The 15,252-nt window shown below is 38.7% G+C and overlaps 3 protein-coding genes across 3 annotated transcripts; all 3 read right to left on the reverse strand.

Moving 5' to 3' along the window:
• Positions 1-5,810: 5,810 nt before the first annotated feature.
• Positions 5,811-7,061, reverse strand: LOC105203984. Its single transcript, XM_011172949.2, has one exon. It carries the CDS (start codon positions 7,059-7,061, stop codon positions 5,811-5,813), a length of 1,251 nt encoding a protein of 416 aa, XP_011171251.2.
• Positions 7,062-7,993: 932 nt separating this feature from the next.
• LOC120357371 lies at positions 7,994-8,980 on the reverse strand. Its single transcript, XM_039447552.1, has one exon. It carries the CDS (start codon positions 8,978-8,980, stop codon positions 7,994-7,996), a length of 987 nt encoding a protein of 328 aa, XP_039303486.1.
• Positions 8,981-9,107: 127 nt separating this feature from the next.
• LOC105203691 lies at positions 9,108-10,778 on the reverse strand. Its single transcript, XM_011172569.3, has one exon. It carries the CDS (start codon positions 10,776-10,778, stop codon positions 9,108-9,110), a length of 1,671 nt encoding a protein of 556 aa, XP_011170871.3.
• Between the last annotated feature and the right edge of the window lie 4,474 nt (positions 10,779-15,252).

The following is a 15,252-nucleotide window of genomic DNA, read 5'->3' on the forward strand; positions in this document are numbered from 1 at the left end:
TACAACGCAAAAATGCCAATTGTTCACAAAATATTATGCACTCACGCGCCCTGGGCCCATAACCTGTTAAGGTTCTATGGATATTTATTTAACAATTGGCATTCTATTAATATACGTGCAATACGTCCGTTACATGTACGCAACCGTTACAAGGTCGGTGTTCAACTAACAAAATGCGCACAGAGATACATAAAAAAAAAGGGTTGAACACAATAGCTTAGAGATGGCATATCTTAGAACCATCAGGCCACTAGGCTCAGGCACGAGAGTACAAATTCTAAATAGTTTCAACAGTACATTATTTATATTTTATTCAATTTCATTAAACATTACATTTCACTGAGTTTTCGGTTTGATCTCAGTGATTTCACTTTTAGCACATATAGGTTAAAATTTCAATTAAGAACTTTAGCAATAACAGGAAGGTAGCCGATTATTATTTAATCATAAAATGCTGAGTTGGTTATCTTCCTTTTATTGCTGAAGCTTTTAATTAAAAATTTTACTTATATATGTCATAAGTGATCAAAGCGCATTGAAGTGTAAAATAATATAAAAATAATATAAATCAGATTATAAACTTTATAAAATGTAATGTTTAATAAATCGAGGCAATTTTAGTGTAATCCTTTGAGAGAGAACAGTTTCAACTTAAATTTAACTTTCTCTCTCTCTCTCTCTCTCTCTCTTGCAAAATTTTTTACAACATACTATACGAGAAGTAAGCAAGCAATAATGTATATTGTTAATCAATTGTTGATGTGTAATTCACCTTCGAGATTGATGAACGTCCTCTTCAAGGACGCAGGACAATGACGAAGACGCCTTCCCAAGATCTCGGGGATCATCTCGTCGTCAATCGCCGTCAACACTTATGGGCTTCGCATGCTGAATACGATGGGCGACGAGCGACAAGCGATAAGCGATATCCAATGAGAGCTCTGCTTTTTCCGACGTCACATCCGTCCCAAGACTTTGTGCGACGTCGCTCACAATGTTGGCCAAGTTCCAATTTTCATCGCTCTCGACGCGCGAAAACGACGGCAACCTAACCAAAAAACACAGCTGAACGGTGAGCCTCTGCGTTAATTAACCTCAAAATTCCTGACCGCCAGGTTGACCGCGAGTCTCAAGTGAGACACAAATTAGAAATGAACGGTGAGCGTTGTATTGTAAGCATACATAAAACTGAAAATGGGTTCTGAGGACCAAAATTATTCGAGTATTAATTTGGAAAATGCAAAAATTATTGATGTAAGTATTTAGCTTATTATAAATTAATTGTTTAATTGTTATTCGTAAGAAGACAGTATATATTATGGCTATATACATTAATTAATTAATTTTATTTTCAAAGAACACAACGTGTAAAGTTTCTGAAAATTCAGAACTTTTAGAGGAGATTCTTATCTCAGAAATTCGTGATAAACCTTGCCTTTGGGATCAAAAATTAGATGTGCGACTCAGAGGACCTGATGTTACAAAACGAGCATGGGAAGAAGTAGCTGTAACTCTTGGTAAATACATTTTTTATTTATTAAGTTTGTGTCAACAAAAAAAAAATTCTATAAGTTATAAAATTTTGACGCATATGCAGTATTAATTATTTATGACACAGGTGTAGATTCAAAAATATTACAAAAGAAATGGAAAAACCTTCGGGATACATTCCGTCGGAAACAACAAGAAATAAAAATGTATGTTTCCAGTGGCAGCGCAGCTGTCAAGAAAAACAAATGGAAATTTTATCATCAAATGGAATTTCTTGTGTCATCAATGGAATTTAGAAAGTAAATTGATAATTTAATTATTCGACGTTATTATTATAACTGATTACCTCCAAAAATTTATCGTTTAATTGAAACACTTTTATTGACATCTCTTATTTATATATATTTACTTTTATGTAATGCAGAACCCATAGCAATCTAAGTAGATTTACAAAGACGGACAATTTCAATCAATCTGTCAATCAAGGAAAATCCAAATTTGTGCCAATTGTGACTTCATCAACTTTATCTTTGCAACCTTGTGAATCAATAATGCAAAGTATGTATATTATATATACTTATATTATTGTATTTTAAGTAATCGTAATTATTTAATAATTTTTAATTAAGTTATAATTAATGTAATATTTAAAAAATTATGTTACTAATGAATAACTTATTACTTATTACTATCAAAATTTTCAAATATTAAATAGTATCAAACTAATAAAAACAATTATGAAATAAAACTTGTTAAATTAAGATAACAAAGTTTCATATTTATTATGTATTTTTCTCTTCTGTTACAGAACAAACTGTGAAATCAACTTTTCTTTTATCCACATCACCATAACCATCAACATCAAATTCTCCAGTAACATACGAGGTGTGTTCAAAAAGTATCGCGAATTTTGTGTTTTTTCAAAAATTATTTATTTATTCATGAATATCTATTTTGTCCCCTTCAAAGTAATCCCCATGAGATATTATACACTTGTGCCAACGGTTTTTCCAATCTTCGAAGCACTTCAAAAAATCATTTTTTTTTTTATCTTGTTCAGCTCCTCCTTCGATGCCGTCTTTATCTCGTCAAGCGTAGCGTAACGTCGTCCTTTCATGGGCCTCTTCAGTTTAGGGAACAAGAAAAAGTCACAGGGGGCCAGATCTGGGGAATACGGTGGCTGCGGCATCATTAGTGTGTTGTTTTTGGCCAAAAAGTCGCGCACAAGCAACGATGTGTGAGCAGGGGCGTTATCGTGGTGCAAAAGCCAATTTTTGTTCTTCCACAAATCCGGGCGTTTCTGGCGGATTGCTTCGCGCAAATTGCGCATAACTTGCAGGTAATATTCCTTATTGACCGTTCTACCCTGTGGCAAGAACTCATGATGCACCACGCCCCTGCAATCGAAGAAAACTGTCAGCAAAACTTTCACATTCGACCGAACTTGGCGCGCTTTTTTCGGTCTTGGTTCGTGCGGCAGCTTCCATTGAGATGATTGAGCTTTGGTTTCCACGTCATAACCATAAACCCACGATTCGTCACCAGTTATGACCCTCTGGAGCAAATTTGGGTCGTCGCGGACAGAGTCCAACATCTCATTAGCAATGTTCATGCGATGCTGTTTTTGGTCGCAATTGAGCAATTTTGGTACGAATTTCGCGGCGACCCGTCTCATGCCCAAATCATTGATAAAAATCGAATGGCACGAGCCAATCGATATGTTTAGGTCCTCAGCAACTTCTCTAACGGTGATTCGACGATTGGCCAATACCATTTTCTACACTTCATTAATTTTTTCGTCTGTTGTTGAAGTGCTCGGGCGTCCGGCACGCTCTTCGTCGTTCACATCTTCTCGGCCTTCTGAGAACATTTTGTACCACCGATAAACGTTGCTTCGGTCCAAGGTAGCTTCTCCGTATGCCACACTCAACATTCGGAATGCATCCGCGCACTTAATTTCGTTTTTCACACAAAATTTGATACAGGTTCTTTGATCCATTTTTTTGAATAGGTAAAAATCGAAGACGATCCAAAACACGTGCAAGCAAAGCAGCTGTCAACAATTAAGTGAACATTCAAAATGGCCGAGCTTGTCGGCATAAGTGAGAGACATGAGTACCAACATAACGCCACAAAAAGATCGAAATTCGAATATACGTAACCCGCGAAAATTCAAAATTCGCGATACTTTTTGAACACACCTCGTATATATCTGAGAGAGCTTCGCCAAATTGTCTTAGTTCAGGTCCATTGAGTCCGGATTTCTGTGTCGGATATCAGAAAAAAACGTAGCCGAAGCATATCAGTGGAACCGCAAGACGCAAAACGTGAAGAAGACAAATTCGAAGAATTGTTAACTAAATTTATTGATTAACCGAAAAGTGAGGAACATAATTTCTGCAAATTTTTATAGTCACGCTTAGAAGAATTAGACAAAAGGTACTATATGCGCATTACACATACTATAATGCAGGAGAAATGAAAATTAATGAAAATTAAACTAGAACAGTCTAAAAATCAAGATTTTATTTAACTCTATACCTTATATTCATTATACTCTTATACCTGTATTCTCTATTTTTAATGTAATTAATACTTTTTATATGACAAATATACAATAAAACTATAAATGTATAATATTTTATAACATAATAAATACTTTTATGTATTGAAATAGTATTTCATAAATTATTCAATTAACTTCCATTGCCATGGAACAGCTCCTCTATCAGCACAGGGACGTCCTCGGGACGTCCTGTTACTTTGAGCAAGATATCGTAGGGACTACCTGTTGTAGTCCTACGATGTCCACAGGACGTCCCTAGGACTATCAAAAGACCTCCCGATAATTTCCTATAGATATCCTGTGGACATTCTAATCAGGCGTCCCAAAGACATCCATTCATTGGGACATACCTACGTATTCCATATACTTCAGGACTGCTTTAGGATTATTTCAGGATATACGGGGATTATTTCAGGATATCTGGGGATTATTCAGGATATTTGGGTTTATTTCAGGATATTTTGGGATTATCTCAGGATATTTACGGATTATACCAGAATATTTGGGGATTATTTCATGATAATGAAGGATTACTTTAGGATATTTGAGGATTATTTTAGGATATTCGATGATTATTGACTATTAAAATTATTTATAAAAAATACACATATCTCAATCTAAATCATTTATCTTTATTATTTACGACACATAAATCAAAGCTTAATTTAACATTATATCGCAAATTATACAAAGTACAACTTAAAAATTAAATTAACTCAATAAAACACATTAAATCTAAAAAAAATCTAAAAGTACACAATGAAGATTTTTCCAGTTCAAATTATAATGTACAGCTTTCATTCATGATTATGAATGCGTGTTTTATAAACGCACTCCAAGTCCGCTTATATTAATTTATACAGCATCAAATACTTGTATACTATAATACGTGAAAAAAAGCTTTATTGTGTTCTTATTCTGTGTCAAACAGTGAAAATAAACTTCTATTTGAGCAACAAGTAAGAGACTTTTAGATTAATAATGAGAATGATAATAATAATGTGGATGTTGCAGATATTGATTTTAAAACATTTCTAGCTAATTGGGCAGTCAAAGAAAACATTTCGCAACAAGCACTACGTAATCTTTTACATGGTATAAGTATTGTATTGTACGACAATTGAGTCGTATGCGTGAGCGCGAGTATTGCCTTGAGTTAATAGTATTGCCTCGCCAACGTTAAGTGTAACGGGGTTTCCACACAACACATGCAACAAATTCAGATCTTAAAAACAAGATTTATTGTCACAGTGCCAGAGTAGATCGATATACAATTTGCATTCGCCCGCGTCTAGTTGAAGTCAAGAGTGTTATCGCTTCGAAGTCTGGAGCAGGAGTGAGATCAAGAAAATGATCGAGAACGATTGCCGGTTCATCTCCCCACGCATCTCTTTTCCCGGAACCCGTCGGATTTCCCCGAACGAGACAAGAAGGCAAAGTGGGGTTACCGCGATCGGTGCCCCGAGCAAAGGCGTTATGTCGTTCGGTTACGTATCGAACATCCCGCCCCCCTTGAAGGACATACCTTCAACGAAGATGAATAGTCATCGCGATCATAATAGAATATGCAAATATAAATGGAAATTAAAACATAATCGCTGCGCTGCAATATATAACAATTCGCTTCGTCAAAATGATACAATAGATTATTATAATATCAATATTTCGCGATCGATCTACTCGGTTTAAATTGGTCAAATAAATTACAATAAATAAATAAATAAGTTAAAGACTATTGAGAATGTGACACGCGTTAATCGGCAGATGCCTCGTTCATCGGGAGGATGGCCAGTTTTGTCAGCGGCCTTGTTATTTGACCCTTGGCGGTCCTTAGTGTAGCTGTCCTTACAGCACCGTCAGGGCCCGAATAAAGTTGTTGTACCCTGCCCAATAACCATTGCAGCGGTCCTAAACCAGGTTGCTGCACCATGGCAAGTTGACTGACCTTTAATTGCTGGCCCTTGCTAATCCTCCATTTTTGTCGCTTAATTAGGATGTGCAAATATTCGGCGCTCCAGCGTTTCCAAAAATGTTGCCGAAGCTGCTCCACACGCTGCCATCGCAGCAGTCGGCCCGGATTCTCCTCTGTGAGATCTGCAATTGGAAAGCTGTATAGCGCTGCACCAATCAAAAAATGCCCCGGTGTGATACAATGCAGATCGTTTGGATAATCGCTTAATGGGATCAACGGTCGCGAATTTAAAACCGCTTCTACTTCGCATAACACGGTTTGCATCTCCTCATATGTGAGATTCGCGTTACCTAATACTCGATTAATATGAGATTTCGCCGACTTCACGGCCGCCTCCCACAACCCACCGACATGCGGAGCGTGAGGTGGTATGAAACGCCATTCAATCTCGTTATCTCGCATGAAACGCTGCATCGCAAGCCGCGTATCGTGATCGTTAATACAGTTATAGAGCTCCTTTATCTGTTTACGCGCGCCGACAAATGTTGTGCCATTGTCAGAATACATGCACGACGGTCTGCCTCTGCGCGACATGAAGCGCTTAAAGGCTCCGAGAAAGGTCTCTGATGTCAAATCCGTTACAATTTCAAGGTGTACGGCCTTGGTCGAAAAACAAACGAACACTGAAATATATGCCTTGTGCAATCTGGCATTGCGTCTCCTGCTCTCTTTTAGTAACATCGGTCCGGCATAATCCACCCCGCAGTGAGTGAACGGTCTCGAGACCGTAACACGCTGTACGGGCAGATCTGCCATCAGTGTCTGTGACGCAGCCGGCCTACACTTGAAGCAAGTCACGCAATCGTGAATTACCCTTCGCACAATTGAATGCGCCGCCAGAGGCCAAAATCGCCGACGCACCGCGTGCATCGTGACCTGCAGACCCGAGTGCAGATTTCTTACATGTTCTCGCTGTATGATCAGAATCGTCAATCGGTGACTCTTCGGCAATAGCACAGGGTGTCGCGCGTCATATGGCAACGCTGCATTGCGTATTCGGCCCCCCACTCTAATGATTTCGTGCTCATCCATAAACGGAGCTAACGGTAAAACTCGACTTCCGCCGTCGACGCTCCGACCCTCGATCAACTGTTTGTATTCCCTTGGTCAGGCGTGCTTCTGCACGCATCTTACGGCGACACGCAGAGCGACTGCTATCTCATGATGTGAAATAAACATCGTCTGATGCCGGGTTCCCCGCGAATGTGCCACTCGCAGGCAGTAAGCGATGATTCGCAATGCCTTGTTTAAATCGGAATGCTTGTCCAATAAATTTTGTACGATCGATTGTTCCAAGGACACTAACGCCGCGGTTACTCTTTTTTGTTCCGGCAATTCGCCCGACAAGTCGACATGCAATTTGGCCGGCCAATGTTCCTCAGTTAATCGCCGTTCCACCAAATCGCCGATTCTATTAAGCCCGCCAAATCGACGCCGCGCAATAAGATATCCGCGGGATTGTGAGCAGACGGCACGTGTCGCCAGCTCGATCTCTCGGTCAGGCGTTGAATCTCGCCGACGCGATTGGCCACGAACGCGTTCCACTTACGGGACGATGACGATATCCAATGTATTGCAATTGTGGAATCCGTCCATAGAATCACCTCTGAGCTCGATACGCTGATCGATGCGCGAATCTTTTCGATCAATTCAGACAGCAGTAACGCAGCACTCAGTTCCAGACGCGGCAATGAAACCGCTCTAAGCGGTGCTACTCGCGATTTAGAGATTAATAATTGTACGCGGCACCCGTCGGAATCGCGCGTTCTCATATATACGCACGCGCCGTATGCGTGCTCGCTTGCGTCACAAAAGCCGTGTATTTGTAAATCGCGCGCGTCGGCCCGAAATCCGACGAAGCGTGGCACACGCAATTCGTGTAGGCGCGCCAAATGCCGCTTTACGTCCAGCCATCGCTGATGCAAATCTTGCGGCAACGCCTAGTCCCATCCGACATGAGATTGCTACGCATCCTGCATGATCATTTTTGCCACGACCGTCAGCGGCCCCAGCAATCCCAGCGGGTCGAAGAGACTCGCGATCTCCGACAAGATTGTTCGCTTTGTTATATTATTCGTTGGCGCGCCGTAATTACATTTAAAACGAAACTCGTCGCTGAGCGGACTCCATGCCACCCCCAATATTTTCGAATCCGCCTTGTCGCTCAATGACACTTCTATGCTCGCTGTGTCACTGATACCTGGTAATAATTCTCGGCTGTTCGATGCCCACTTGCTAAGCTCGAACCGTCCACGTCTCAATAATGCTATGACCTCGTCACGTATGCGCCTCGCATCGAGCAATGTATTGGCGCCGGCGAGCAAATCATCCACGTAAAAGTTTCGAAGAACGCATTGTGCCCCCGCGGGATAGTCGAGAGCATGTTTTTGCGCCAAATGCTGAAGACATCTCGTCGCGAGGTACGGCGCCGAGCTCGTGCCGTATGAAACAGTAAGCAGTTCATATGTGTCGACCGGCGAACTCGGACTTTCGCGCCATAATATCCGTTGCAGATGCAGTTGCGACTCGTGAATCAGTATCTGACGATACATTTTAACTATGTCTGCAGTGAAAACGTATGCGAACGTGCGGAATCGAATGAGGATTGATATTAAATCCTGCTGAATCGTAGGACCTATCATCAAGGCGTCATTTAAAGAAATCCCTGTCGTGGTTTTGCACGATGCGGCAAATACCACGCGTAATTTTGCATCACGGCCGATCCCCTTAAACACCCCATGGTGAGGCAAATAAACGGATTCTCTGTCGACCGCATGTGTAGGTACGAGCCGCATGTGTCCCAATGCCAGGTACTCGCGCAAAAATTGAACGTATGAAGTCCTCATGTTTGAGTCGCGATGGAGCCGCTTCTCAAGGCCGAAGAATTGCTTCATCGCTATTTCGCGCGAGTCTCCCAACTGCTGCAACACGTCGCCCTTGATAGGCAACATCACGACGTATCTGCCCTTGCTGTTGGTTGACACATTGTTTATGAAGTGGGTTTCACATGCGTGCTCATCCCTGGTATAATTATTTGAATTGCCCGGATCCTCGATCCGCCAAAACCGTTCGATTTGTTTATGTAGTTCTGCATTGCCAATTGCCACGTGAAACGAGCGCAGCCCGGTCCCCGGCCGCACCCACGCATGTGCGTCCGGCCACAATCCACCCCAGACGTGTTTTTTGAAGTTTCGGATGACCGACTGTCGCTCGGATGTGCCCCATGCACATCAACTGCCAAAATAGATCGACGCCAATTAACAAGTCGATGTCGGATGACACGTTAAATCGCGGATCAGCCAACCCGACGCCGGGAAGCAGCTTAAATGTTTCACGTCTAATAGTGCTTAACGGAAGCTTGTCTGTGATTCGCTCCGTCACGACGCACTCGATCTCGGCCGTGAACGCACTAAATCGTGATTGTAACTTGATGTCTATCATTTTGTTTGAAACGGATGCGAGACCGCCCATGCCTGAAAACGAAATGTTCTCGAATCGCGTTCTTAAACCCAACAACCTCACGCATTTGGCTGTCATAAAATTCGCTTGTGCTCCCGAATCCAACAATGCGCGGCATGTCCGGCGGACACCGTTCGCATCATATACGTAAACGACCGCCGTTGAGAGCAGCGACTCCGTAATGCCTCGCTCGACCGCGCTATGAGTCGCGACAGCTGATCGCCCGCTTGCGGCTGACGCCGAATCGGTCGATGCCGAAGGCGCACCCGCGTCGTCAATCCCGCCGTCGCTCTTGGATATATGTAACAACGTGTTATGTTTTAAATTGCACGTTCTACAACTGCCAGAAGGGCATTTGGTTGCTATGTGATTTTGACTGCGTAAGCAGTTGAGGCACATTTTTCTACTACGCATCTCCGCGATTCGCTGGTTAATCGACAGTTTTAGGAATTCCCTACAAAAATAAATTAAATGCTCGCTGGCGCAATAGTTGCACTTGCGCCTCTCGATAGTCGTGTGCAATGCTTGCCGTCCAACGTTAAAACGTGATTGCGACCGAGAGTCGGAGCGGACGGACGAAACCGAATTTCTTTTCGCGGATTCCTCTAAAATTTGACTGCGATGCGAAAGAAAATTAATCAGCTCTTTAAATGTGGGCAATTCAGAGCCCTGCAATGACGCGTGCCACTCACGCGACGTGATTGTATCTAATTTCGAAGTTATGATGTGGATAAGTAAGGCATCCCATTTATCGGCATTACAATTCAACGCCGTTAGCGCGCGAATATGCATAGAAGCCCCGTCAACTAATTGCCGAAGGTCACTCGCATTTTCTTTAGTTAAAACTGGCAACTCGAATATTGCCAGTACATGAGTTTGCACAATCACGCGTTTATTATCATAACGCTCCTTTAAGAGGCACGCAAAGTCGTAATTGTTTTCGGAGATCTCTAACGGTTTTACAATGTCAAGTGCCTTGTCCGTTAACGCTGCCCGCAAATATTGAAATCGTTGAATGTCGCTCAACGATGTATTGTTATGGATTATTGTTACGAAAGTATCTCGAAATGGGAACCAGTCATCGTATCTTCCCGAAAAAGTAGGCAAATTGATTTTTGGCAAGCGTACATGAGATATAGTCTCGTTATTGGCTCTTATTGCACTCTGCGTGGAACCTCTCCGCGCGCCCGATGTATTATCGCTGTTTAGAAGTTGACGAAATCTCGCGCACAATGAATAGAACATCTCTTCGAACGCGATTCTATCGGTCACTTCCTCCTCATCGATCATTTCGATCTGCGTTTGTATTTTGCAGTAATCCTCCCAGAATGATTCTAAGCGAGCTTGCCGAATTTCTACTTGCGGGCATTATCGGTTAATGTATCTATGCCGTTTAAAAACGTTTCCATGCGCGTGCACGAGCCCTTCACCATTCCGCGCCGTCGTTTATAAGCCGCCAAGTCGGATGCTGTACGCGGTGTCACTGCGCTAGATAAGCCCGCCGTTGGGCTACGATCGGTCATCGGCATTTTCTCGAATTCGCGCGAATTGAACTTATAATTAGCGATGGATTGGTGCAGGCAAACAGACTTACCAGCTGCGTTGTCACCCTACTTGCGCCAGCGTGCCACGTCACGGCTCAGGATGCTGCCTCGAATCCGGAATCGTCCTCAGCGACCCGCGATTATGTACCGCACTGCAACCCAACGCCTGGCAGTAAGCGCCTCGTCCACCTCCCTCCGAATGGTCAAATTATCTGCATTACCACGAGCGAACGCCCTCCTGTCCACCTCAACTTCGACTCGATCTTGATTGTTACTAGCACTGTCTCTCCGGAGTATCCGGCTCGAAGGACCAAAATGTATTGTACGACAATTGAATCGTATGCGTGAGCGCGAGTATTGCCTTGAGTTAATAGTATTGCCTCGCCGACGTTAAGTGTAACGGGTTTCCACGCAACACATGCAACAAATTCAGATCTTAAAAACAAGATTTATTGTCAGAGTGCCAGAGTAGATCGATGTACAATTTGCGTTTGCTCGCGTGTAGTTGAAGTCAAGAGTGTTATCGCTTCGAAATCTGGAGCAGGAGTGAGATCAAGAAAATGATCGAGAACGATTGCCGGTTCATCTCCCCACGCATCTCTTTTCCCGGAACTCGTCGGATTTCCCTGAACGAGACAAGAAGGCAAAGTGGGGTCACCGCGATCGGTGCCCCGAGCAAAGGCGTTATGTCGTTTACGTACCGTAACTATGTCGGTTACGAACAAGTATACATGTGATAATTGTCATTCTAACATCCCATCTGATCCTAGAACACTTCTGTGTACTCCAAGAAATACTGATATTAGACATTGTGCTGGAGGAGAATATTACTACTTTGGATTATTAAAGTCAAGTGAAAATATTTTGTCATTAAAATCTATAAATCTAACTGATATAAAAATATCCATAAATATTGATGGATTGCCATTATCTAAGTCTTCACAACAACAGTGTGGCCAATTTTGGGTTCCTTAGAACAATCAAAGCAAGTTTTCATTATTGGAGCACATTATGGCAGACAAAAATCTTGTAACTTAGAAAATTTTTTACGAGACTTTATAGAGAAAGCAAAATTATTCTATCATGATGGAATTGTTATTGACAAACACATTCAATGTAGTATAAATTCTATGTAATACGCTAGCTAAAGCGTTTAGCTTATAAATTAAAGGACATACTTTTTTACAAACATTAAAAAAACTATTGAAAAAGTATGGCAAACCATTATAAGCAATTGTTCGAAGATATTAAGTATGAAAAAATAAAAATACCAGAAAAATTAATGATAAAAGAAAATGAAAACTTTAAATTAGATATGAGACAAACATCTCGATCATTACGTATGTTACTATTTTATATTGTTGATTGCCACAAGTATGAGAGATTGTTCTTTCAACTCCGCTCTAAAATCTTGTCTAAATCCGACTGAAGCTTCTGGGACTCGTGACAGAATATACATCAAATAGAATATATATCAAAAATAACATGTCAACAGAAATGTTTACTTTAATCCGATAAAGTTGCCTCGTCTTGGTCATGTTGTTCCGGAACATTTTCCACGTTTTTGGTTTTAATCACACTGAAAGAATTCATACTAATTAAAATTTCATAAGAATGACGTTTACATTTTTATGTATTTTTATATATTTTTAAATAATACTTTATATAACATTTTATTCACGTAGAAATGAAAAAAGAAACTTACTTTCTTTCGTTACGTTCTGATGCATGTCTTAATCAAGATTTAATAGGAACTGAAATAACTTGTTCAGTTGCTTCGGGGAAATAAATTCGCACTGCGCCTATAACACATTAATATGTAATAATATTTAAAAGTAACATATATTTAGTAATGTAAGATATTTTATGTATATTTAAGGTACAAACAATAAGTACATTATTTTATAAAAATAATATGTAGTTATTGTATCTCCTTTTAACATATATAATATAAAATACTACATATAACTATTTGAATCCTATTGAAAAAGAGCTTATAAAAATCTTTGCACACGTTCTTATTATTCTATATCCATGTTTTATGTCTAATGAACAGTACAGACAGAATGACAAAAAAGCAAACATTTTTATAAGTGCATACGGGTCTCATTACTTTAGTTTAAGTAAATATTGGTTCAACTTACCAATTATAATGTTCCGTAAATACAAATCAAAGAAGGAGCGTTTTTTCTTCCCATCAACGTAACTGAACAAACTTCTAACAAAATCACTTAGAGTTCTTCGCAAGATATTAAACGTTAGTGATTTTAGATCTGTTCCACCTACTCGTGCTAGTTGAATAATCTACAAAAAATATAAATGAGATTAAATCTCTTTGTATATTATTAGTTTCAAAAAATTATTTTTTTTAAATACATACCAATTCATTACTATTAATTTTATTGTCCATAATCTTTCCAATTTCTCTAACTCTTCTAAGCTTTTTAATGGAAAGAATTCCGTATAATTAGTTTCAGAATTTTTTTTTTCTGCTTTATTTTCTACGGTCATACTTTTTACGTGCTTTTGTAAATTATCTAATTTTGCTATTACAATATTTTGTAGGTCATATATTTTTGATATTTTAAATTCGATATCCAATATTTTTCGAACAATAAATTTTTGAATATCTGACAAAGCTGAAAGATTTCATAAAATTAGTTCTTTATGAAATATAACTATGTAATTATATAAGTTCTTTGTAAAATATAACTATATAAATTGTTCTAAAATTCGTGATTTCAAATATAGTCGTCAAAAAGATAAATAAAATCATAATTTAACAATTTTTATTTTATACGATAATTTTTGAGATATAAAGGTTTAAGTCTAGCCAGTAACCAATTACGCTTTTATAATATACATATCCATCAATTGCGCGTGTATCAATGATCATATGACAGGTGACATCTAAATTATCTGATCTCTGATTGACCAACTTTAAGCCTTTACATCTTAAAAATTACTGATTGAAATAAAAATTTCTAAATGACTGTTTCACTTTATTTTTCAAAAACCTTTCTATAGTATTTTGATTCGTAAATTTCGGAACATCGTCTATTACAGAACAATATAATTAGTACTTACATGAGTTAGCAGTATGAATTTTAAAATGTCCAAATTCGAATGCATCTTTTTCTCTATCATCTCCGATATTATGAAAATCATATACTATCAATAAACATAAAAAAATTTCAAATTATATAACTTTAATTAAAACGTAATTTGGTATTGTAACATGGAACGTGTGCATGTGTGTGTGGTGTGCATGAGAGTGTACATGTGTGTGTGTACACATGTGTAAATTGCTTATCTGTATTAATTTTTGAAGAACTAGCTTCTTCTATACATGGACTTTTTGACATACTAGAACAACACAAGCGCGCGCTACGCGCGCGTCATTTATTTAATTTTATGTTTACATATAACTAAATATAAATAATAAGAATTTCAAAAATTATACATTTATGATTAAGAACAATAGAATTTACGATTACAAATGACAGATCATGTTCTTGATGATTATGAATAAATAAAAATAGAATATGATTTGATTTATTATTACCCTATCAGTAAACAATGTTTTTAAATGTTTTTTAAATATTTATTTTTTATTATAACGTTTTTTAAATATTTAAAAAACATTTAAAAGATATTGTTTTTTAATAGGGTAAATGTCTATAAAATTATAGATATCATAATAAAAAGTTCACCTCTGAAATTTTATTTTCTGAGATATACGTGGTCATTAAAAAAATCTTCAAACTCGTGTTCAATTGCATTTATAATTCCTTTATTTAAAAATCTTTACATTCTCAGTCTTCTTTAAATCCTTTCTACTTTTTACTTTTTTCCTATTTTACACTCTCACAATTCTTCTTTCTTCTTCCTTACATTATTTCACACATTTTTTTTAAATTTTTATTAAAACAGATAATGTTCGGTTAATGAAACAGTAATTTTTAAAACAAAATGTCAATATATCATAATATGCATTCATTATTAAAGAAACCTTCAAATTCGTGTACAATTACATTCATAATTTCTTTTGTACTTTATTTCAAACTTTACCTTCTCCACCTTCTTTGATTCCTTTTTGCTTTATATTTTTTATTTATTTTACACTCTCACAATTCTTTCTCCTTTCTTCTTACATTATTTCATGTCTCTTCGTTTCTCTACCCTCATTGCACATATTTTAAAATCTTTACTAAAAGAGA

Source organism: Solenopsis invicta, chromosome 3, assembly GCF_016802725.1.
Source record: "Solenopsis invicta isolate M01_SB chromosome 3, UNIL_Sinv_3.0, whole genome shotgun sequence".
NCBI classification, from domain to species: domain Eukaryota; kingdom Metazoa; phylum Arthropoda; class Insecta; order Hymenoptera; family Formicidae; genus Solenopsis; species Solenopsis invicta.